This window comes from Papaver somniferum, chromosome 5 (assembly GCF_003573695.1).
Source record: "Papaver somniferum cultivar HN1 chromosome 5, ASM357369v1, whole genome shotgun sequence".
In the NCBI taxonomy this organism is placed as follows: Eukaryota; Viridiplantae; Streptophyta; class Magnoliopsida; order Ranunculales; family Papaveraceae; genus Papaver; species Papaver somniferum.
Genome location: NC_039362.1, coordinates 165,863,609 through 165,889,719, shown reverse-complemented (window position 1 = coordinate 165,889,719; position 26,111 = coordinate 165,863,609). Strand labels below are relative to the sequence as shown.

At 35.0% G+C, this 26,111-nt stretch overlaps 2 protein-coding genes and 1 non-coding gene across 3 annotated transcripts; all 3 read left to right on the top strand.

The window, feature by feature from the left end:
* Nucleotides 1-11,504: 11,504 nt before the first annotated feature.
* Nucleotides 11,505-11,587, top strand: LOC113285052. Its single transcript, XR_003328564.1, has one exon. It is a non-coding gene; the product is annotated as a small nucleolar RNA U36a (small nucleolar RNA).
* Nucleotides 11,588-12,212: 625 nt separating this feature from the next.
* On the top strand, nt 12,213-16,344 carry LOC113279988. Its single transcript, XM_026528619.1, has 5 exons — nt 12,213-12,413; nt 12,513-12,738; nt 12,841-13,299; nt 14,047-14,426; nt 15,772-16,344. The coding sequence occupies exons 1-5, from the start codon at nt 12,213-12,215 to the stop codon at nt 16,342-16,344; spliced, it is 1,839 nt and encodes a 612-aa protein (XP_026384404.1).
* A 99-nt stretch (nt 16,345-16,443) lies between these two features.
* Nucleotides 16,444-25,221, top strand: LOC113283542 (structural maintenance of chromosomes protein 4-like). Its single transcript, XM_026532842.1, has 28 exons — nt 16,444-16,923; nt 17,027-17,116; nt 17,249-17,350; nt 17,435-17,611; nt 17,696-17,826; nt 18,476-18,554; nt 18,638-18,795; nt 18,879-18,954; nt 19,068-19,196; nt 19,265-19,409; nt 19,764-19,894; nt 19,983-20,135; nt 20,269-20,458; nt 20,676-20,809; nt 21,238-21,396; nt 21,630-21,941; nt 22,267-22,443; nt 22,545-22,628; nt 22,711-22,920; nt 23,007-23,096; nt 23,177-23,298; nt 23,392-23,547; nt 23,640-23,747; nt 23,893-23,953; nt 24,185-24,319; nt 24,413-24,500; nt 24,585-24,657; nt 24,792-25,221. Exons 1-28 carry the CDS (start codon nt 16,759-16,761, stop codon nt 24,910-24,912), a joined length of 3,756 nt encoding a protein of 1,251 aa, XP_026388627.1. The 5' UTR covers nt 16,444-16,758; the 3' UTR covers nt 24,913-25,221.
* The last annotated feature ends 890 nt before the right edge of the window (nt 25,222-26,111 follow it).

The window sequence follows — 26,111 nt, the reverse complement described above, 5'->3', positions numbered from 1 at the left end:
GAAGCATGTTGTTGTATGGATGATTTAATGGTTGGAGCATAAATGTTGTGATGTAAATTATAAAAAGGTAGGTTTACTAACTCATCTTCTACTAATATCCATTTGTGATTTCTTTGGTTGAAAATGATCTGTTCTTCTTTTATTGTACTTTGAATTGTATGATGGTTGTTTTGCTAATGTATGCATAACCATGAAATTGAAACGAGAATATTATATAAATTAAATTGTAAAAATAATTTACATAAGAAAGAGTTCATGTTTTACCATTAGATGGAACATGTTTCATGCTAACGGCGGGTAATGATCGCCCGAGATTTAAATGGGTAATGATCCCCAGTAGGAACTTGTGTTTCCTGACCATCAATGGCGGTTGTTCGTGCCGGATAACGAAAATGAAACGGGTAATGATCCCTGAATGCAATGGGTATGATCCCCATAAGAACTTTTGTTCCTGACCATTGATGGAGGTTGTCCGTGCCAAACGATAGGTGGGTGTACGAACCAAGGACATTCGTGCCGTGGACTCAAAACCTAAACGAAATGAATAATAATTCAGAATTAATTGGGTAATGTGAAATTATAATCAAAAATCGTTGAATGCATTTCTTGTTTGATTTATTGCGATGTTTGTATATTTTTAGAAGAAGTGAAAGTACGCCTATTGAGCCGTCAACTCACCCCAATTGACATTTTTTGCATATATGGAATGTGGAAGTGGATATTAAGAAGTTAATTAGTTATCTTGTTGATTGTATTGTATTTATTTTACTTGTTTGATGTGTAATTTGGTTATAATATTTTGTTGAGAATGTTTTTAATGTACTCTTATAATTAATTAAATCAATGTATAAAAAATTCCTTATGTTAAGTGCAATAGTTATAAAAAAAAATAAAACTTTTAGTCTATTTCCGACCCGTAAAGCTTCGAGTTCGGATCCCCATACTGGTTCGACCCTGGTCCGGAACTCGGGGTGTTACATCAATGCTTGTTCCTTATCCGTAATCATCACTTTTAGAGTATAACCTTCTTGATACAATAACTTCACCTTTTGCAATGCCGACATATAACTTTCCTTCGTCTCGTCTTTCAAGAAACAAAACGCAACGATAAATGTTGACTTGGTAGATGTTTTCCCAACAAAGTTCAATATCGGCATGTTCTACTTGTTAGTTTTATACGTGCAATCCATAAAGAGAATTTGATGAAAGCATCTTGTCAATTGTACACATTACGGATTCGCGATGAAAAGGTATTCCATTTCCTTTTCTTCATTCGTGTCATAGGTGGTAGAGTACTTTGCCTCCTCAAACAAAAACAATAATTGTTGCATAAGCACTCTCTCTTTCCATGTCTCATTTATAAATTTTTCTCTTTCGTTATAGATAGTTGCCAATGAGGATGAGTTTTGGGGGTTTAACACCTTCACGCCACTAAGAATATCAATAGGTCTTGTGCGTATTTTACTCAACACGTGTACTAACTCCTTTTCTAAGGGGTTGATCCTTAACGAATAAGGATGGTTGATCAAACTCCCCGGAATAGGATTATTATGATAACCCGAGACGACTTTCACCATAAATCACACTTTCTTATTGTTGTTATATTTAAATTGAAGCTTCAAAGGGCATCCTCATTTTTTCGTATTATAATGTCCCTTATTCCTTGTGGTTTTTGGTTTATACTAACTACCCTTTTTCCAATAGCTATCATACTTTCCACTACACTCGCAAACCATTTGAAAGGTGGTGGATGTAACTTGTTTATTTTGGACTATGATGCACATCTTTTTCAACCCTTGTGATCGAGCCCACTTCTTTGCATCTTCCTTATCTTTCTACTCATAGTTGTTTGCATAGTGAGCACTTGTGTCATCGGAAACTTGCACAAGTGGGGTTGATCTTACATAACCTCCTCTTGGTCTTCCACCGGAATGTACGATACAATCTATAATAAAATGAAATATGTCACATCATTTGTCACAAAATAAATTTAAACACACAGAAACGCCTGGGTCGAAAGGGAATATCCATTCGTCAATGAGTATACGGATGGGTCGACAAGTGATATTCCATCCGTCATAACTTACACGGTTGGGTCGAAACGTGATATTCCAGCCGTCATAACTTACATGGATGGGTCGAAACGTGATATTCCGAACCGTAAAATGGTTACGACCAGGAATTCCAGGCCGTAAATTGTCCTGTAACTGGAAGACTCAACTTACGGCTTAGAAAATGATCCTTAAAATAAGTTACAGCTGAGTAACCCAACCGGCGCAAACATCATTATAGCATTTAATATTTTCGGCCAGGAAACCTAACCGCCGTCGACAGTATTAAATGCTTCCCATGCACGTAGAAAAAACCTGGTCGTAATTTTTTAGTTACGACCAGGAATATTCATCGTTCCATCCGTGATAGTTTGGTAACGATTGGGAGTTCATCAATAGTGAGCCGTAAAATATAATGACGACTAGGAGTTCATGGGTTCCAAGCCGTTATTGGACGTGGCGGCTGGAAACCTAGGTTTTCCGGAAGGAAAAAATCGAAATTTCTTGCAACTCTGAGCTTAAAAACTGAAATTGGAGTTAGAATAGAGGTATACCTGGTAATCTTGTGCATTTGTTTGTTCGTTTTCTTCTTCTTCTTGGTTTGGTCATTCGAAATAATAGTAAGGTTCATAAGGGTTATTTTGAGTTTGAGAAAAAAAATCATGATTTTCTGAAAAATCAGCAAAGAATTGATCGTTGTTGATGGGTATTAATATGTTATCGTATTTTGAAGGTGAGGGTTCACCTACATCAAAAGTTTTGCTTGAATCACTCATTTCCATTTTTTTCCCCAATTTTTTCTCTCTTCTTCTTCTTCTTCTTCTCTTCCCTCTGGGTTTTTTTTTGTTTTGATTTTCATCTTCATCACTTAACTTAAAGAAATGAATTAGTCTTAATTGATTAGCAATTATCATTAGTGATGTTAATCAAGTTTATTATCTCAAATCATATGGGGTCATATTAGTCATTATATAAATATTTGGATAGGGGGTGTTCACTATTATTTTTTAGTGACCCTATATAGCCCCCAAAAAACCAACCCTTTTTAAGCCCCAATTAAAAAAAAATATATAGTAAAGCTAATAAATAGTTCGTTAATGACTAAGCACCCAAAGCATTTAACGAGAAACATAGCTCCAACCAAACACACCATCAATGAAGTTAATTTGAAACATAACTCCAATCGTCCATATACAAAAAACAATCTCGTGTGTAGCACGGATGCAAAACTAGATTGCGTATATCATCGCTGCGTATATGCAAAACTAGTATATAAAGTGATTTTGATCCTGAGGTCGTGAGAGAATTCGGGCCTCTCTCGCCCCAATACCCTCTTCTTTTTTTTCGTGTTTGTACCTTTTTACGACTTACGATGTGATCATCTGAAAGTAGGAATTACCTATAGGTACTAATATAGTGGCAGGTCCACCCATTAAAGCCCAGTAACCGGAGGTCCATAATTAAAACAAAAAGGGGAAATGAACCCAATTTTTTAAGCTTAGGCCCTGTACACGTGCGAAACACGTGAGACATATTATTATAATTCCCAAATATACTATATAAAACTGGATAATGACGTTCATTTCTATCTCATTCTCCCAATTTATGTTTTCAGATAAGAGCTCTGCAGATGAAGATTCTTTGAGGTCCTTGTTTGATTAGTGAATCCGAACCCATATTTGTAATCGGTAGGTGGATTTTTTGTGCTTACGATCTTCATGCTTGATTCGTTAATATTGTACTTCGATTTTGATAAAAAATACTTCAGATCTAGATAGATAATCATGTTTTATGTTCATTTCACTAGTAGATCCGATATTTTAATTCCATTTTATTGGTCTTTGATTTGTTTTTAGTTTGATTTTGTGTATTAGTCATCAGTGCGTATATGATGCACTGGTGGTTTTTGATGAAAATAGTTCAGATCTAGTTATAAAATCATGTTTTATGTTCATTTCGTTAGTAGATCTGATATTTTTAGTTTTATTTTGTTGTCTTTTGGTTTGGTTTCAGTTTGTTTTTGTGTATTAACCATCAATACGTATGTTTTTCTGTGTTTACTATGCATCTATAGGTTTGGTTTCAGTTTTCTTGCGTATTAACCATCAGTATGTATATGACGTACTATTTTTATGAATCTTGATCGTAATTATTCGATTTTCGGGTTAGATTATGATTTTTTTTAGCATATTTGAACTTTAAATTTGATCATCTTGTTATTTTTGTTTCTTTATTTTCTCAAAATCATGCTTGTTTGTTGTTTCACGGGTATTATCCGGCAGTACATATGTTGCATACTAATATGAACTGTTTTTAATTTTGTTTTACTCTTAGTTTTATCACTTGTTGTGGTTTTATCCATAAGTACATATCTTCGATACTAAAATAAGAGTCTCTCGATTATGTGTTTTTGATAGATTCATAACGTGCGGTTCATTTTTAGTTCATGAATCAACAATACATATGTGGCATACTGATACGAACTGCTCTTGATTATGTTTTATTCTTAATTTTATCATTTGTTGTTATTTCATCCGTAAGTACATATATGCGATACTGAAATAAGACTCTCTCGATTCTGTTATTTTTCTTCATGGAGCTGTTTTAGATAGTGAATTAAAAGTACATATATTGAATACTGAAAACTGCTTTTTGAATTTAGTCAGTTACTTCTTATGTTTTATACCAAAATAAAACTGACACATGAGTATGTATTCGAAATACTGAAATATGTACTTTGATTATGTTATATTCATGGATTCATCAATTCCTCTTTACATGCAGTTGATTTTTAGTTCATGAATATGCAGTACGTATATGTCGTACTGATAAAAACTTCTTCTGATTCTGTTTTATTCAGATTTCACAACCTTTTTTTGTTTGATCCATGAGTACGTATGCAAAATACTGAAATATGTGTTGTTTGTATAGCTTATGTTGTGTTTATTGTGCATATATATGTTTTCCTTTATTTTCTCTATGTTTTAATCCTGTATTAAAAAAATATTAGAGATTAATTGGTATGATCCTACAATATATGTGATTTAATACGTTTTCTAATTTATTTTTCATTGATCCTAACAGACATATACTCTACCTGTAAGCAGTGCAACAGATATATACTCGAATTTGTAAGCAGTGTATCAGATATGTACTCTATATAGTAAGGGTGTAAGCAGTGCAACAGATATATACTCGAATTTGTAAGTAGTGTAGTATAGAAGATATGTACTCAGATTTGTAAGCAGTGCAACATATATATACTCAAATTTGTAAGCAATGTTGTATAGAAGATATGTACTCAAATCTGTAAGTAGTGCAGCAGATATGTACTCGAATTTGTGAGCAGTGTAGTATAAAAGATATGTACTCAAATTTGTAAGCAGTGTAGTAGATATGTACTCAATATAATAAGTATGTAGACACACACATTTGGTAGTAGGGGGTATTATGGTCATTTCAGTGTTTTCAATTAATTTTGGACCTACAGATAAAAGAAAATTCCGGTTGGACCCTACTATAAATAACTATATGGGCCTAGGACCAACTAGTAAAGTTTCCTTGAATGCGTATATCATCACTGCTTCTCTCGCCCTAATAGCCTGTTTGTTTTGGAAAATTTCTTGTTTTGTCCTAGGCCCATATCGTTATTTATTCCTGGGTCTAACCGGAAATTAATATTATTCTTAGGGCCACAAGATGGAAAAGACCTGGCTGCCCCTCCATGATACGTGTGGACGTCTTCTCTTTATTCGAAGTTCGAACCCACTGATTAGCAAAACACCTTCTATCTTCGTCTCTCTTCGTTTTTCCTTTCCCTTTTATATTCTACGAGAATTCTTGCGATTCAATCAAGAAATCACAAACCAAAAACCTAGACTCCGATCTTTGAGAAACCAAAACTCAAAACTCCAAACCTAGATTCTGATTTTCCAAATTGAATCAAGATTTTTTTTTCTAGATCTACGAAGATAGTACTGCTCCTATATAAGAAGAAGATGATTATGAAGAATCACCGACACAAAAAACCAAATAAGCGAGAAAAAAACAAAAAAGAGTATTGAAATCAGTGGAAGAAAAAGATATGAATCAGAAGTACATATATGATGTACTGGAAAAAACTAGTTTATTTTAACCAATATGATACATCACCGCGTATAAGATGTTTTTTTTTTTGGATTTTGACTGTTTAAATCAGAAGTATATAACTCAAAAACCGATGAAAATCATCGTAAGTGGCATGCGGTTAGTGTTTGTAGTTTGTATTTTTGGCATATAGATTTGCGGGTACATAACTCAAAAACTGATTGAATAACAATCATAGTGACATGCGGTGTGTTTTTATTGTTTTCTGACACATAGATCCACCAGTACATATATACAATACCGAGGTAAAAAATCACTATGTTGTTTATATACTCGAAAAATCACTATGTTGTTTATTATTTTTGGTTGATGAGATAATGATCCACCATTACATATCTCTAGTACTTAAGAAATAAGCTTTTTATGCTTTTATTGGATTTAAGCACTACGGACATCAAGTACATAACTCACATACTGAATAGTAACCATTATTATGCTTTCACATGTGATTTTGGGTGTTTTATGCATATCAATATGCAGTACATAAGGCCAATATTAATTATGTAACATTGGTTATGCTTCTATATAAGATTGTTTGTGTTTCTTGCACATAGATTTGTCGGTACACATAACTCAAAAACTGTTGAATAACAATCAAAAGTGACATGAGCTGTGTTTTTTTTCTTTCTTCTTTTCACTGCATACCAGTACATATATGTTGTACCGAGGTATAACGGTGCTTTTGTACTTTAAAATCATTATGTTGGTTTATGAGATAATGATCTTGGGTATGCAGTACATAAGGCCAATATTGATGAATGTGTTTATGCTTCCATGTATGATTGTGTTTAAGTAACATTGTTTATGCTTCCGTATATGATTGTGTTTCAGACATGATGATTGTGCAGTGCATAATGCTACACTGAAATAAAATTAACTAATTTTTTTAGGGAAGGTTGTGCCAAAACCTGGTACGAAGTTGTATAGATCTGGACTCAAAGCCTTACATATTTTAGTAGCCAACATGAGATTGAGTGGATATACTTTGAGTGATGCACAATTACAAAAGATAGATGAAGCATCGTTATTTGCGGACTTCCCTTCAAGCATTGGAGCCAGATTCTTATGGAAGTAAAGGTGCTCAATACTAGCAGTGTATATTAGTTGTACTATGAAAAAAATACTACAATGTATAGTGGTTATAAAAAACACAGTTAAAACTCAAATAAATTTACATCTGAGCATTTTATATGCACATATTGTTTTATTCTTTTAACTTTATGGTGCTCGTTTTATAGTGATCACTCAATATATGTGTGTGATAAATTTCAGTGTATATCTGCTGCACTGCTTTAATTAGTTTAAGTCTATAATTACATGTACTGGTTTAAATTCAGTTAGTATTTGTTCTACTCCAAAAGAATAGAGTATATATTGATTGTACTACAAAAAAGTTTAAATTCAGTATATAGGTTGTACTACAAAAAAAATAAAAAATACAATGTATATTAGTTGTACTACAAAAAAGAAGAAGTGTACAGTAGAAACTTCAAAATTAGCAATGGCTGCAATGAAAAGAAATAAATAAAAAAATCGCATAAGCTTGAGCAAAAACCAAGGCGTGTTGGTTTATTACATACTAATTTCAAGCACTTCACATACAACCAAAAAAGCAGTACATCTGATACATACTGAGAAAGTGAGTGCATAATGGATGCACTGAAAGAAAAATACTGACTGAAAACACTTTGATTCACTTTTAACTCCAGGTATGCAAGGCTTTCCTCCATAATTTTCACAAGTGAACCTGCTATAGTGCCCAGAACGAAATTGCTCTTCCCAAATCCCGATTTAACTTGTTTAGCAGCATCGATTACGTTTCATGGACGACAACCAACACTGGAGCATTATTTCATGTAAACTTCAGCTACTAAAGCAAATATAACAGTGCATATATGATATACCCTCATAAACTAAAAAGCTACACTAATTGAAACCGAAAAAAAGACTCAGATTTTCAGTACATAACTTACATAGTGATTAAAAAACCATGCTTATGCTTACATATATGAGTCTATGTGCATTAGACTCTGTGAATTTGCAGTACATAAATGATATACTGAAGAAAAAAACTAGTTAATTTGTAGAACATAAATGGTATACTCAAAAAGTTTCTAGTGTTTGGATTAGAACTAGACATCTTGAACCTGTAAATGTGACCAAAACCTAACAATATTGACACAACCATGATAAACAACATATAAAAATGAGTAGTACATGCAATATGCAGACATGGAGACCAAGGAGACATACTTTGGTGGTATTATTAGAGACCACTACAAGTCAGATGCAGATTGGGTTTCTCTATCTCAGCAAGTCATGCTGCAACCAAGATAAAACCTACAATAGTAGTCGATCAAATTTCTACTCCCTAACCCGCACATATAAGAACTAAACCACTTATCATTGGTTCAAATAATCAAGCTAAAAGATGAAATTATATGGATGCATTAATAAGACTTGTAGTATGCATATCCTCATGAGCTTTAGTTTTACGATGCACATGTTATAAACGTGTATTCATCCAAACAAAAAATGTGTTATCATAAGAAATCAAACATCATGAGCTTATCCTTATTTTAAGAGGACCAAAAAGCAACATCTTCTTCAGGAACTAGTGCAACGCCTTCTCTATAACAGTACATATATGATATACTCTTAGAAACTAAAAAGCAACACTAATAGAAATCGGAAAAAGATTCAGAATTTTCGGTATATAACTTCCATACTGATTAAAAAAACCATGCTTATGCTTACATAGATGAGTCTACGTGTGTTAGACACTATGAATTTGCAGTACATAAATTCTATAATAAAAACAAAACTAGTTGATTTGTAGAGCATAAATGGTATACTCAAAAATTTCCTAGTGTTTGGATTATAACTAAACATCTTGAACCTGTAAATGTGACCAAAACGTAACAATATTAACACGGGATGATGAACAACAGATAAAAATGAGTATCAGTTCATTCCATCATCATAATACATAAAAAATTGAAAATACAGTACATTCATTATGCACTCCATCAAACACACTATAAATGCATGAGAATGCAGTAAAAAATGATAAATACAGTACATATTTCAGTATTTCGCATATGTACTCATGGATCAAACAAACAAAAAGTAGCAAAACTCTGAGTAAAACAGAATCGGAAGAAGTTTCTATCAGTACGCCATATACGTATTGCGTATTCATGAACTAAAAATCAACTGGATGTAAAGAAGAATTGATGAATCCATGAATATAACATAATCAAAGGACATATTTCAGTATTACACATACATACTCATGGATCAAATCAACTGCATGTAAAGAAAAATTGATGAAACGATGAATATAACCGAATCAAAGCACATATTTCAGTATTACAAATATGTACTCATGGATCGAACCCAAAAACAATGGATAAACACTGTACATAACCGAATCAAAGCACATATTTCAGTATTACATATGTGTACTCATCCAAAATTAGATATATATTAACAAACTGTAACTAGCAGATTGAATCCAACAAATCACTTCAATTTCAGTAAAAAATAACCAATTGATGATAAAAAAAAAACTCTTCCAGTGAAGAAGAATAGATTGAAAAAAATCAAAACCCTAAAAATAAATAAAAAGGAAACTAAAACAATAATCTCACTGTTTTTTTTTGGTGTTCGAGATGATCAGTCGAAGGAGATAAAGAGGAGTAAATCTAGAGAAAAATCTTGCTTGATGATACCCGATGGATCAATGAAAGACACTTTTGTGGATTTTCATCGCCATTGACATAGCTCTTCTTCCGGACAAAAACGGAGAGGGAAAATGAAATTACGATTTAGAAGAAAATGAAAGATATGATTCTTCTTGTTTCGTTGCATCTAGGGTAGTATAGGTATTTTAAAATTACATATGACTAGTCCCGCACGTATACAGGACCAGGTGATAAAAAATTGGGTCCATTTTCCTTTTTCCTTTTAATTATGGACCTCCGATTATTGGGCTTTAGTGGGAACATGCCACTAACTAATACCACTACAATAGTACTTATAGGCTATAGGTAATTCCTACTTGTGTTTTTTGTTTTCTTTGTTTTCTTGGACCTCTTTATGAGGTGTTCATTTAAGAAAACCATAGAGTGCGTATATTATCACTTCATTTTGAAAATCAAATCTTACATTTCGTCTCCCGCGCCCTCCACTTCTTTTTAATCACATTCCGTTCGTTTCAGGTAATTGGGAACCCAGTAATTGGATTCCAAGGGAATAGGCCCAATTCCCCTGAACCGAACAGCCCAAAAAAATTTAGAATTGGATTGCTAAGGAATCCAATTCCCTCCTATGGGCTCTATTCTATTGCATTGGTGGGTGGGTGGAAAGGAATTTGATTCCGTAAAAAACAAAGGGAACTGAGCGAAAATTACGAATCTGTCCCTCTGAAAATCTGGTTTTCTTTTTTCATTTTACTGAATAACCATTCGTATAGGTACTGAAATCGATCTGAGATCGAGAGAGAAGAAGAGATCGAGATTTTCTAACCATCTGAGATCGAGAGAGAAGAAGAGATCGAGAGTTTCTAACCATTTCGTTCGATCTGAGATCGAGAGAGAAGAAGAGATCGCGAGTTTCTAACCATCTGAGATCCAGAGAGAAGAAGAGATCGAGAGAGAAGAAGAAAGAAACCACTGAAGAATGAGAGATGGAGAAATACGATGATTAGGTTAGGGTTTTAAATTCTCGTATTTTATTTCTTCTCTATCTGTATGTAATTTCATTTTTTTTAACTGCTCGTTTTGTTAGGGTTTTGATTTCTTTTCAGTTTGTTGCAGGAATGATTGATTAAAAGACCAATTATCATCTCAATTGGATTTTCGGCTTTGTGATAATCGATCATCAACTCAGGAACAATAATTTCTTCCACAAGAACTCTAACTTTCATTTTCAACAGTACCTATTTCTTCTTCTCCCGACTCAATCAACTACAGTATTATCAGTGTTTCCCTTTGATTCAACTAATAAGAACTTTCAAGGTATAATTCGTTCACCAATTTCATTTAAATTGATTTCGGTAATTTTTTAGTTTTATGATAAAATTAGCTTATGCATGTGTATGTTGGGTTTATGATATAATCCATGAAATCATATTTTAACTGTCTCTTGATTGTGTTATGTTTTTTTTTACTTACTGATCTAATTACAGCTTTAGTTTTTCGTTGGTTTTTGCCTTTAAAAGTTTTGGCTGCACTTTTAACTATTGAATCTAAATTTGTGTTAGATTATGAGTACATGTTTATGTTTAGTCTTTGATCGTAAAGTTGGCTATGATTACAAAATACCCGCGCTTCTGAGAGTTATCTGTGAAGCTAAATAAAAATGGTTGAATTTCTTGATATGATCCATTATTTATAGTTATTGAATCTAAATTTGTGTTAGATTATGAGTACATGTTTTCATAATGATTTGGCCTGTAATGCTTTTATTTTTCTTAATTCTGTGGTGTTTCAGAGCCTTAGATAATGGTCTGTTGAAACCCTGTGACTGTATGATTGTTAACATAAGTTTGATAACATGTCCTTCAAATGATATTTGACTTGAGACACCCTGTGGCTGTATGATTGTTTACTGTTTTATCATCCGTGTATGTATAGTCATGTATGGTTGACCATTTTGTTCTTATCCTTTTCAAATTCAGACCCACTTCCAGTATGGCACCTCTAGTCTTGACAAAAAAAAAGAAAACTTGAAATGATGACAGACAATATCCGAACAACGATGGATGATGTAACTTTATTTTACATTTATTTCTATTCATATGTCTTGCGTCATCAAAGCTGTGTGTTAAGAGCTAATGATCGTTTTGAATTAACTATGGTACGATTGTGGGTGATGGAAGATTTGGTATACAAAAGTGACACCAAATGTAAATCCCAACTTCGTCTCGATAGACGCACTTTTAGAATTCTTTGTCATAAGTTGCGCACTGTTAGTGGACTAGAAGATAATAGGAATTGTGATGTCGAAGAAATGGTGGCGATATTTTTATATGTAATTGCGCATCACCATAAGAATAGAGTTGTGGGTTTTCAATTCAAGCGATCAGGAGATACGATTAGTAGACATGTGAACACGGTGTTGAAAGGAGTTATTAGGCTTCAAGGAGAGTTGTTAAAAGAACCGGTAGCAGTCTCTACAAGTTCTGTTGACCAGAGATGGAACTGCTTTAAGGTATGAGATTGTCTCAAAAAAAAAATATTATAACCTTTTTAATCTTATATGTCATGAATATCACTAATGAACTATTAACATCACCTTGTTTACCTTTAGAACTGCCTAGGGGCATTAGATGGAGCACATATTAGTGTCCACGTTGCAACAGCAGACAAGCCTAGGTATCGTACAAGGAAAAGCGCAATTGCTACCAATGTCTTAGGTGTATGTTCTCAAGACTTGGAGGTTATATATGTATATCCTGGATGGGAAGGATCAGCTGCTGATTCTCGTGTTCTTAGGGAAGCCATTTACAAAAAAAATGGCTTAAAAGTTCCACATGGTAAGTTTGTTAGAGTATTATAACTTGAATCTGCGGATTAGCAAGTGTTTTTCATGTTTTTTATTAAGATAGTGATGGTTGTTTACATGCTTACTTGTTTAGGTTACTATTACCTTGTTGATGCCGGTTATCCAAATAGTGGAGGATTTCTTGCTCCCTTTAGAGGTCAACGTTATCATTTGAAGGAATGGGGGCGAGATCGTTTAGAACCCAGGACAGCTGAAGAATTGTTCAATATGAAACATTGTAGGGCTAGGAATGTGATTGAAAGAGTTTTTGGATTGTTGAAAATGAGATGGGCAATACTTAGGGGTCCCTCATGGTATCCTGTGAACATACATTGCCGTTTTATCATGGCCTGTTGTTTGATACATAACCTTATTAGGAGAGAAATGCCTATGGATGAATTTTTACCGGAAGATGAATATGAAGATGGACCAATTAATTTGGTTTCTCCTCAAGAAAGTCGAATGATCGAACATGTCGATTCCTCGAATTATTGGGATGTTCAGAGAAAGGAGTTAGCTGATCAAATGTGGGAAAGATGGACTGCACTTAGACGTAGGCGCATAGTTAGTTAAAATGATTTCATCATTTTCCTGTATTAGCTTACATTTTTTATAACTTCCATTTGTACTGAACTGGGTATGGAATATGCGCTTTCCTGATTTCGGTTCAACTTCAAGAACCTGTTTCCTGTATTAGCATGTAATCGGAAAAGGTATGCTGTTTAAGTTCATTTAATTGTTTTAGTAGACTTTTCGGCCTCTTAGATCAGGTATATTTTGTTGAGTGCTACTTATCCTCTTGATACGCGAACAATTTTAACAAGGGTGTGAGTTTTGAAACACTTCATAATGGATCGTTTTGTGTCATTATAGCAGGCACCAATAATATCATTTCATGATCTTGAGAACAATTATAAATTGAAGTGTTATAACTATTCTTTAACTTGTGTATTTACTATTGAGGCTCCTTGTCAAACCTGGAATAACACTCCATCTAAGAAACCTTGAACCTCGAATCAGTCATAAATTCAATACTGGGGAGCTGATCTAAGGAACCTTGAACCTCGAATCAGTCATAAATTTAGTTTCTTCACTACGCACATTCTTCCCAATCTTAACTATGTTTAAAAGAAGAGTTTTTAATTAACCATTAATATTTTTGGCATCATAGATTATTACTATATTCAGTTGATTCATATTTCAGTTTTTAATTAACCATTAACCTTTCTATGAAAACGTACTAATACGTATTACTATATGTCTGTTATTCAGTTGATTCATATTTTTTGTGGGGATGCAGGCAACTTGCATTTCCTACCTTTCAGGAATTCAACCTTACAAAATTTTGTTGTAAACAGGCAGGTAATGGCACCTCATCGGAGTTGGGTACAAGCTGAAGATGACATATTGGTTGATGTTTTGACGGAACTTGCACTTGATGGCAAGTGGAAGAGTGATACAGGATTTAAATCTGGCTATTTGAAAGTGATTGAGCAAAAATTAGCTGAGAAACTACCCAATTCCGGGTTAAGTACTACCAACATTGATTCGAGAATAAAGACTTTAAAGAAGCATTCAATGGAAATCAACGAAATGTTAAGTGCTGGCAGTGGTTTTGAATGGGATTATGTCAACAATAAGCTTGTGTGTGAGAAGAATTTATTTGATGAATGGGCTAAGGTAATTTCAAACCATTATTAAATATATTCCTTTCTATTTAATTAGCTGTGTCTCTAATTTCTCCTCTAATGAGCATCTTCAGTGTCTAATAGATTCTTGTGTAATTTATTTTGTACCCTGTTTTGACAATGAACACCATAATCTTCCATGCATTGGTTCCACATGGTTTGGTAACTTAGGTTAGGATGGGTCCTTGTTGGCTGTATTTGGAATTGAACATGTTGTTTAGTATCTCCACCCCCTTTGCTCTTTGCATTTGTGGGTTGTTGTTACCTTCTAATATGTGATTACCTTCTTATGTTACACCTGATGCATAACATGTAGTTCCATAAAGTTAGCAGAGACAATTAGGAATGCTCACGTTCTTGTCACGACAAACTTGAATTATTTTGGTTAATTTAGAAAAAGGACTCTTAACAATACTTAGAACTGCAGTTGCCAATCGTTGATGCAGATCAATTGCCACCTCTTTTTTGCCTTATGAGAGAGAGAGAATGTGTACTGAGGTGTTTACATTTGAATTATTATGGGTTTGGTATATCTTGATGTATCTCTGTGATTTGGGATTATCATTTTGGTAAAAAATTGCATTTGGTGATTTTGTCCTGTTTATATTACATGATGAGTAGTCATAGTTTATCAGAAATACTGTTATCTATTTTAACTGGTTTGCTAATGAAAAACGTAATACAACAACACACTACAGAGATAAGTAAGAAGTATCACCATATGAAGAATTGTCACAAGTATTTTTGGTTGAATAGACGGTGTATGTTTGGTTCCCAGTTTCAACTCAAGTTTTCTTTTGTGACTCAATCGGATCTGAAATGGGTAATCCTCTTATCTGGTTTCAGCTCCATTCACTTGTGACCTAATCTGATTTCTTGTGATTGTTCTGCATTCTTCAGCTTTACTTAAAATAGTGTTTTGCTTGTGTATTATTGGCTGGTAGTCAAATGGAACAGTTCCTAATTCATACAATTATTGTTAGCTTAGAGTCTCTTCCGCCTCTTGATTTAAGCTGTAATTCTCCCACTGGTGATGTTCCTAATCAAATGGGTAATCATAGAAATCCTGGATTGAATGACATGATTTAAAACTTGGGTGTTGAAATAGACAAGACTAGAATAAAGTGTTATTAATTGTGTTCTGACCTTTCTAAATGGAATTAAGTCGCAGGCATTGGTCTAATATCTTTAGTTCTAGGTCTGCAACTCTCAGATTACTGCACTGTTATTGCACTGATACTCAGTGCACTGTTTATTTTAAATGCACTGTTACTGCACTGATTCTCAGTGCACTGTTTATTTTAACTGCACTGATACCCAATTTGTGGATTTTGCAGTCTCATCCAAGTATAAAGGGAGTGTATGGGAAAGTTTTTCCTCATTTGGACGCATTGGTTGAAATATTTGCTGAAGATAGAGCAAATGGTAAAGGAGCTGCTTCTTTAGCTGAAGAGTTGGAAGAGATAGATAAAGAAGATGAGCAAGAAAGGGAGAACGAAACAAAACAGGAAACTGAACAAGAACAAAGTAACCAATCTGGATCAGTGGACGAAGCCAATAACAGTAATGATAAAGGTAGGAGGAGGAAGAGGGTTAGATCATCTTCTTTGGATGTTGTATCTGGTGAATCAAGTGGTGATTCGAATGGTCTTAATCTGATGGCTAATTCTTTCAGCAAGTTTGTATCAGGCACTCTTTCACATTTTGAAGCAATTCGTAGTACATTGGCCCAAGAATCAGACACCAACAAACAGTTGTTTGAGGAGCTACAGAAGATTGATGGTCTTACTGATGATGATGTGATAGATGCTGCTTCGATTATACTTGATTCATCTACGAAGACCAAAATGTTTTTCGGGATGGAAGAAGGGAAGAGGGCTCACTATGTGAAGAATAGAATACTCAAGTAGTAGTGAAAAAAAGAAGCTTCAGAAGATGGCAAGACCTCTTGATGACAAATCTAGGTTCAAATTTGTTTTGAAATTTAACTCTTCATACACAAGTGGAACAATAGTCATCCATGGTTCAAATTTGTTTTGAAATTTTGAATTCTTAAATTTTTGAGTTTTAGCTTTATTAGAAGTTTCAAGGATATTTAAGTAAATAATAGATTTGAATTACAATGGAATCCAATTATCCCAACCAAACAGATTTTGTTTTACCGTGTAATCCTTTTCTTGGATTACCCAATTCCTGAGGTTTGAAAAACTTGAACCGAACAAATAGTCAGAGAGAGATTTTTTTTTTCCTTTTTGTGAAAATGAGAGAGAGAAAGTTTTAGTTCTGCAGAAATCTGATACTCCGTCTTTGATTTCTCTGTGAAAATGGGGGTTCCGGTTGAAACAAGCTCTTCAGATCCTGATTCAAATCTAACAGGAGTAGAAACAACACCACCATCATCTAAAAAACCTAGGTTATTCATTAAAGAAATGGTTATGAAAAATTTCAAATCTTATGCTAATGAACAAAGGGTTGGCCCTTTTCACAAGGTTTGTTTACATTTGCTTAGGGTTTCGTTTTTTGTTTTGTTTTTTGTTTTATTATTTTAGTTCAAGAGAATTTACTTAGGGTTTCAATTTTGGTTCACAATAGAGCTTTTCGGCTGTGGTTGGTCCTAATGGTAGTGGGAAGAGCAACGTTATTGATGCTATGCTCTTTGTGTTTGGAAAACGAGCCAAGCAGGTAATTTCTTTACAAAACCCTATAAAATTGAACATTTCTTGTTTAGAAAACCCTAATTTTCTTATAAAATTGTGCTTTTTTCCCCTTATAAAACCCTAATTTTGGTCCGTCTGTGTGATGTTTGTTTTGTAGATGCGTTTGAACAAAGTTTCTGAGCTTATTCATAATTCTAGTGATTATCAGAATTTAGATAGTGCTGCTGTTTCTGTTCACTTTCAGGAGATTGTCGATTTGGTGAGGTTTTTTTACTCATATTTATTGAAACTATCACGATTTAGCTTGTCATTTACTGGAAATATATGTGTTTTGTTGTTATAGAATGATGGAGAGTATGAAGCAGTTCCGGGAAGTGATTTTACTATTACAAGAGTTGCATTTCGAGACAACTCATCCAAGTACTACATAAGTGACCGGGCTAGTAATTTTACGGAGGTCACTAAGAAATTGAAAGGGAAAGGAATTGACCTTGATAATAACCGGTTTTTGATCCTTCAGGTACTTCTTGGGCTGTGAGTATCATATATAATAGCAGTTGATATTTTTGTTATCATGTTTTGAAATATGTTTCTTGATGTATAGGGAGAAGTTGAACAAATATCATTGATGAAACCTAAGGCTCAAGGTCCTCATGACGAAGGATTCCTTGAATATCTAGAAGATATTATTGGAACTGACAAATATGTTGAGAAGATTGAAGAATCCAACAAGCAGTGAGTTCCAATTCCACCTCATCAGTACCAAATTTTATTATTAGTTTATCTTTTACAAGAGTTAGCATTTATCTTTTGCCAATTTTTAGTTTATCTTTTACAAGAGTTAGCCATTTATCTTTTACCAATTTGAAATTCCCATGATTTTTGTTTGTCCACTACAATGCTCAGCTTAAGAATTTTTAAACAGCGAATATATACTGGAATATAACTATCTAGTTGTGCTAAAATCCCCTAAAGCAAAGATAATAATTAGTAATTTAGGCTTTCTGCTTTCGCGACTAGAGGGATGTCCAGAACATCTTTACTATCATGAGTTTGCACCTACCGCTCTGTCCCTTCCTCTCAATTTGAACTCATACACTCGCTATATGTCTTCACAGTGAGAAAGGGAAGTGTGTAATCAGTGAGTCATCACCATTCCATAAAGAGATGTGGTGTAATTAATCTTTTCCAAAAAAAGGTTTAGACATGCTCCTTACTTGAAAAGAGAATGGCCGATATTATTAAAAGATCACACCCACAAGTTACTTTTGATACTTCTTTAGAACCAAACACTTAGTTTTTAAGTTATCCGTGTCTTCATTTTCTAATTTATAACCTGAAAATGATACTAAACTCTGATTGGTATTTGATAACTTCTTTCTAGGTTGGAAACTCTTAACGAGAAAAGATCTGGGGTGGTGCAAATGGTTAAATTGGCAGAGAAAGAAAGAGATAGCTTGGAGGTACATCTTGGTGTGGGCTCTTATCGGTCGGTGTTTACTTAGAAGAAGCAATCTTAATATGTTACCATGTTTCCATGTTCCAGGATGTAAAGAATGAAGCAGAAGCCTACATGCTGAAGGATCTGTCACTGGTAAAGTGGCGAGAGAAAGCCACCAAATTGGCATCTGAAGATGCTGGTTCTCACGTTGTTGAGCTGCAATCGACTGTTTCCGGCTTGGAAGAAAATATCAAGGAGAAAAGGTATTTGTTGGATATTATGGTTAAAGTAATGTAATCTGCAATTTATAAGTATACCAGTTCATTTTCTTGACTTCACTTTGTAGGGAGAAAATCAAGGAGAACTCTAAAACACTGAAGGATCTTGAAACGGTGCACAATAAGCATATGAAAAAACAAGAGGTCTGCGCAATTCTATTCAAAACTGAATGAAGGAGTATAAATGTTTGGAAGATTCATTTTCTGTATCTGTGATAATTTACTGTACTAAATTAGTTGTGGTTGCTGCAACACAGGAACTTGATAAAGATCTCAAAAGCTGCAAAGATCAATTCAAAGATTTTGAAAGACAAGATCTCAAACACCGAGAAGATTTAAAGTTCATGAAGCAAAAAATCAAAAAGTTGGAAGACAAGCTTGAAAAAGTAAGTGATTGTCACAAGTTACCTACATCACTTTTGAACACGTTTAATCATCTTATTTTGAATTTCAGGATTCATCCAAGATTGAAGAAATATCAAAGGAGTGTGAGGAGTCAACAGCTGTTGTTCCTAAACTTGAGGAAGAAATACCCAAGCTACAAAAGCTTTTGTCGGATGAAGAGTCTGTCTTAGAGGAAATTAAAGAGAGTTCAAAAGGTGGTGCAATACTTAGTAATTTGTAATAGCACTTTATAAGGCATGTTTCACTACTTACAGTATGTTGGGTTGATAGTCTTGTTTCTCGGATATGCGTTCTCAGATTGACTGCACTTCCTCCAAACTCTTCTCATTATTTAAGTCTAATGTTCTGGAGTTTTATTAAGTATTAGTCTTTATGTGTTTAAAATGATCTTGATGTTGTATCTGTAGGTATTGTTTTTCCAATCTCATTTGCGGGTTACAAATGATTGATTTATTCCATATATATCCCATTTGATTTGTTTAGTCTTTCAATCCAGATAAACTTATTGGAACTTATGTATGGATCTTCTGGTTGGTCTATTGGTACAGCTGAAACCGAGAAGTATCGCTCGGAGCTAGTTGACGCTCGTGCTGAACTCGAGCCGTGGGAAAAACAACTAATTGAGCATAAAGGAAAACTTGATGTTGCATGTAGTGAAACTAAGCTATTAAAAAAGAAGGTCGGAATTGCTTTTATAAATTTTATAGAAAAGTTTACTGGGAAGTTTGTGAATAAGTTAGCTGAATGAGTAAACTTTAATGTTTCAGCATGAGGCTGGCCATATTGCTTTTGTAGAGGCTCAACAAAAGATGAGTGACATAGAGAATGAAGTTAAAGCGAAAACTGCAGGTATGGAGAAGATTCAAGCTGATTTGACGAAACTAAAAAGTGAAGCAGTGGAAGCTCGCAAAACAGAACAAGTATGTGTAGCCTACCTTTTTTTTTCCTTATATAAATATTTATCGTGCTTATTACCATGTTAGAGTGTGCCTGTTTATTTTAGTTATCTATATTGCTCCATTGGATGTCCTGAGACTTTGTCCTCCCACACAGGAATGTGTAACAGAGCAGGAATCAGTCATTCTTCTTGAACAAGCAGCAAGGCAAAAGGTCACAGAGCTTGAGTCTGTTTTAACATCGGAAAGGAGTCAGGGATCTGTCTTAAAAACAATAATGCAAGCTAAAGTGTCTAATCAAATACAAGGGATTTATGGTCGTATGGGAGACCTTGGTGCTATTGATGGTGAGATTGCATTTCTCAATGCCAGTACTTCATTTGATTTGAGAAAATGGCATTGGCACCATCTTATGAAAGCAAGGAGTTGCATTGTGAGAATGGTTACTAGGAAATCGGGCCTGGCAAATATTTTTGCATTTCCCCCTTATTTCTTTTTTTGTTTATACCTTTTCTTTTCCTTCTGTGGTAAGTTGTTTCCTTTAACTGCTTGTTGGTTTTGCAGCAAAATATGATATTGCTATATCAACAGCTTGTCCTGGGCTTGACTATATTGTGGTCGAAACATATGAAACAGCACAAGCATGTATTGAACTACTTAGGAATATGAATGTTGGCACTGCAACTTTCATGATATTGGTAATTTCTGCACTGTCTGAGTTCATATGTCTTCTAGTTGTTCCAACTAATTTTGTGAATGAGAAAAACACACTAGCCTCCTTATGCCAACCAATAATTTGGGAGTCGGGTTGGAAGTGCCTTGTTGACTGCACATCATATGCTGTTTATTTTTTCTTCTCCCTATTCTTTGGCTCTCACAGCATGGATCTATCTGTCCTGTTATATTGTATGGAGCTCTTACTTATAATCATAGTTCTTGGTTTTAGTTACATTCCCTTCCTTCATATGCAGTCAAGATTATTGTCACTATTGTAATTTATTATTTTGAGGTGCGGAGATAGAAGAGAAAGTTCACACGTAGGGGAAAAATGATCTATCCGCGGTTCTGTTATTTTCCATTTCCATGAATATGCTACTTACACAGATTGTTGTTAATCCTTGTGCAGGAGAAACAACGGAATTTGTTAAACTATTTGAACCAAAGGGTTGATCCCCCAGAAGGTGTTCCACGTCTTTTTGATTTGGTGAAAGTTAATGATGAAAGGATGAGATTAGCCTTCTATGCAGCTTTGAGAAACACTGTTGTGGCAAAAGACCTTCATCAGGTGTCTTCTTAAGTTCCTCTGCAGTTTGATTTTATATTTATGGTTTTAAAGCAGTGATACTGAATCCACATATGATCTTAGTGAATATCGCTTTTGTTTATTTAGGGGCTAAGGCTCTGTTGTTTTCCTGAAATCTCATTATCCTCAAGTATATGACTAACACTTACCTTGTAATTTTTGCTTTTCTTATGCCCTAACATTCTTCTTTTACTCCCTTTATTCTATGTTTGTAGGGAAAACGAATTGCATATGCGAATGCAAACAGGGACTTTAGACGTGTAGTGACAGTGGATGGCACACTTTTCGAAATATCGGGTACAATGAGTGGTGGAGGAAACAAGCCATGTGGTGGCAAAATGGGAACATCCGTTCGAGCCAGTAGCGTGTCTCCAGAAGCTGTTTCAAATGCTAAAAAAGAGCATGCTACTCTTGTTGATCAGCTAGATGGTTTACGCCGGCAGATTGCTGATGCAGTGGCACATTACCAGGCTTCAGAGAGAACAATATCCCGTCTAGAAATGGAATTAGCCAAAAGCCAGAAGCAGGTAATACACAAGTATTTTTTGGAGTCTGATTTTGGTGACTCATGCTAAACAACGGTTGAAACAACCCTACCATTCAATTGGTGGGGGATAGTGGACCGAGTCTGTATCGGCATTTGCTTTTCGTGACCCATGTTCCAAATGGGTTATGAACAGCTCACCATGCGATTGGTGTGGACTTTGTTGGCTGGAAATGCTCAATTGTTAACTTGGGGCAACCATGTGTGGCGCAGTACATGCTATTTTATCTTCTGTGATTTGTGTACACTGTCTTGATATCCACAGTTTTCTTGGGTTTAATGTAGTAACCGGTGTCTCTTTTGCGCAGGTGAGCAGTTTGAGAGAACAACATGCATATATAGAGAAGCAACTTGATTCATTAAAGGCGGCGTCACAGCCAAAACAGGAAGAGCTAGATAGATTAGAGGAGCTAAAGTCTGTTATATCTGCTGAAGAAAAGGAGCTTGGGAGACTCACTAAAGGATCAAAAAAACTCAAGGAGAAGGTCAGAGCTGAAAATTTATACCCAAGAATCCTTTACCAAATCAAATTGTGCAGCATTTCATCCATTATGGTTTGCTAATACGACTGTTCTGGTGTTTGAAGGCCTTGGATCTCCAAAGTAAAATAGAAAATGCAGGTGGTGAAAGGCTGAAAAAGCAAAAGACGAAGGTCAATCAGATTCAATCTGTAAGTGTAATCACTTTCTCAATCACGGTTCATGCGGAAGAATTTCAAGCTAATATCTTCTCCCTTTATTTTTTTTTTTCAGGATATTGATAAACACAGCACTGAAATCAACCGCCGTAAAGTTCAGATGGTGACTGGTGAGAAAACCATTAAGAAGTTAGCCAAAGGGATTGAGGAGTCAAAAAAAGAGAGAGAACGTCTTGGCAATGAAAAGCAGAATATGATGGGTGTTTTCACAGAAATTGAACAGCAAGCTTTTAAGGTCCAAGAAGACTATAAAAAGACACAGGAGGTCTGAACTGTTACCACACTGAACTTATTGAGTAGGTCACTTTTTCGTTGTTCTGGATAATTTAGTTTCATTTTATGCATTTACAGTTAGTTGACCAACACAAGGAAGTGCTGGATGCAGCAAAGGAAGAATATCATAAAGTTAAGAAACTCATGGATGAGATGCGAACTTCCGAGGTTTGTTATGTTGAACAATCTTTTTCTATTTTCCGTGGCTTGTCACTGAAACCTCTTATTTTGAGTTATTGCTTCTTCAGGTGGATGCAGACTTTAAATTACAGGATACCAAGAAGCTTCTTAAAGAGTGGGATATGAAGGAGAAAGCATACAAGAAAAAGCTTGATGATGTACAAGCTGATCTAGTAAAGCATCTGGAGCAGTATGTTCTGGCATATAAGACACGCTTGATGATATATTACGAATTTGGTTGTTGTAAGTTTTTATAAGCTGTATCTTAATTTTGTGATTGCAGAATTCAGAAGGATGCAGTAGATCCTGAGAAACTCCAAGCCACTTTGGCTAATGAGACACTAACAGAGTCGTGCACTCTTAAAAGATCCCTTGAAACAGTGGCATTGCTTGAAGCACAACTGAAAGAAATGAATCCTAACCTTGATTCCATATCAGAGTAAGAATTTTCTCATCAATGATTGTTAGTCAAAATAAAAGCATCGCAGGTATCACTTTTTTTCAATTGCTTATTATTTTTTACTATTTCAGGTATAGGAAAAAAGCCTCTTTGTACACCGAGCGGGTGGAGGAGCTGAATACAGTAACTCAGGAGCGCGATGATCTAAAAAAGCAATGTGATGAGTTGAAAAAGAAAAGGTGTATCATCCCTTCTAGTGCTTTCATGTTTCTTTTGCTTATATCTTCATTTTTATCTCACATTTGTCATTTCTAATAAACTGCAGTGTCTCTGCTTCTGTAAGCTGTGTCTAATCTAACGTAAACAATTCTGACATGATTTCAGGTTTGACGAGTTTATGGCAGGATTTAACTCTATATCCTTGAAGTTGAAAGAAATGTACCAGGTATGCGAGATTAGTTAAGATGTTAATCTCTAATAAGATCAGATATCGCAGTCTAGCAAAAAGTTTGCCTTCTTAATAAAATCACATCATATAAGTGGATACCCACCGAGTCTTTTTGTTTAAAATGACAATCCCCCCCGGAGCTGTTATAGTAGAACCTTACTGGTTACAACTCAAGATTCAGATTCTCATTTGTCGTATCCTTTTGTCTTCTGGATGTGCTTGCTGCAGATGATCACACTTGGAGGAGATGCAGAATTGGAGCTAGTTGATTCATTGGATCCTTTTTCTGAAGGCGTTGTTTTTAGTGTTAGACCCCCAAAGAAGAGTTGGAAAAATATTGCCAACTTATCAGGTGGTGAAAAGGTAATCTGTAACTCTTGCATAAGTTCATGTTTGAGTTCATGTTTTCTTAACTATTAGCCTTACTAACAGATGGATACTTGTTGATTTTTATAGACGCTAAGCTCGTTAGCATTGGTTTTTGCGCTTCATCATTACAAACCTACCCCACTATATGTAATGGATGAAATCGATGCTGCTTTGGGTACTACTCTCACTCTTCAGAATAGTTGTTTTTGTCAATTCTTCTTCTTCCACCATTTGACTCTGTTGTCACATTGGCATATAGACTTCAAGAACGTATCCATCGTAGGGCATTACGTTAAAGACAGGACAAAAGATGCACAGTTTATAATCATAAGGTAATAAAGTTGTCTATATCTATAGATAATAGTAAACAAAATTAGCTTTGTTATTTATATTTTGGATCATTTTTAGGTCTGTGTGCTTTATTTGATTGCTAACATTAATTATTAATTAATCATATATTTTGCAGCCTACGAAATAACATGTTTGAGTTAGCGGATCGCCTTGTCGGGATATATAAAACTGACAATTGTACCAAGAGCATTACTATTAACCCTGGGAGTTTCGCGATTTGTGAGAAAGCCGGTTGATGCATCAGTCGACAGTGAGGTTCCCCCTGGTATGTTATAGAGTAGGATCTACTTCCCTGGTAGTCCCTTAAAATACAGAGAAGGGGCCCCATAAATTAGAAGGTTGTAATTTTTGTGATTAATGAAGATTTGTGCTCAACTCTGCAATACTATTTCGTGAGTTTGGAATCATTTTGCAAAAGAATAGTTGTAGACAACTCGTGTGCTTTTGGTTTCTTTGTGATGTCTGTAAATTGTCAGATTTGACGTGTGCTGAGCACGCATAGTATTCATTCTAATTGCTTGGGGTCGAGTTAATTTAGAGCGATAGACTTTCTTCTTAAAAGGGTCAAACAGCAAGAGTCTAATTACGTTCCTACGTAGTACATGCTATTTATTTTTTGTGTAAAGGTTTGAAGGACCTGGTTACACAGATATAAATAATGAACCAACTTTGAAGAAGTGAACAAGATGATCTCGTTGTTGTCCAATACAGTAAAATCAGCACCAAAATTAACCAAAGCTTAGTGCAATAGATAACCTCAGTCCTTTGTAGAATTCCGTCACTTCGATGATGGGTTTAGAGTTTGACAATCAACATTGCTGATCAAAGCTGTGAGCCAGTGCGACATGTCACTACCCAAAATGAAGCAAAAACTCTATAAAAACAAGACATCCGAGAAAAACTCCCAAGCTCATATTGTGGTTGTTCCTGGGAAGAGCCTTTTCCAAAAATCAGCTTGCCATAAGTTGCGCATTGTAGACGTAACTCACCCACGACCTGCCGGATTCGAACCGGCAACCAAGACTCATCAACACGAAATGGTTTAGAAATGGCACTCAAAGCTGGATCCACAGATAAAGAAGTTGGAAGCATGATCTGAGCTAATATGGAGAAGATTCTGAAGAATAGCATTAGGAAAAACCAGGTGCCACAGAATATCAGCCAAAGCCCGGACTAATCTAGTTCAAACAAAAGTGGCCTCATGTTGCTTATTCAAGAATGATTTTTTAGGGACCATGGTTTTTTTCGAGGGGACCATGGTTTTATTAGGCCACCCTCCCTATAGTTATAAGGGGTGTCCTAAAGCGTTGAAATGACTAACCTACCCTTAACCTAATTTAATTTAAAACCAACCTAATAACCACCTATATATATAACCACCACCTCCTCTCACCACCAACGCCCACCACCGCTGATTACCACCACCACCACCTCC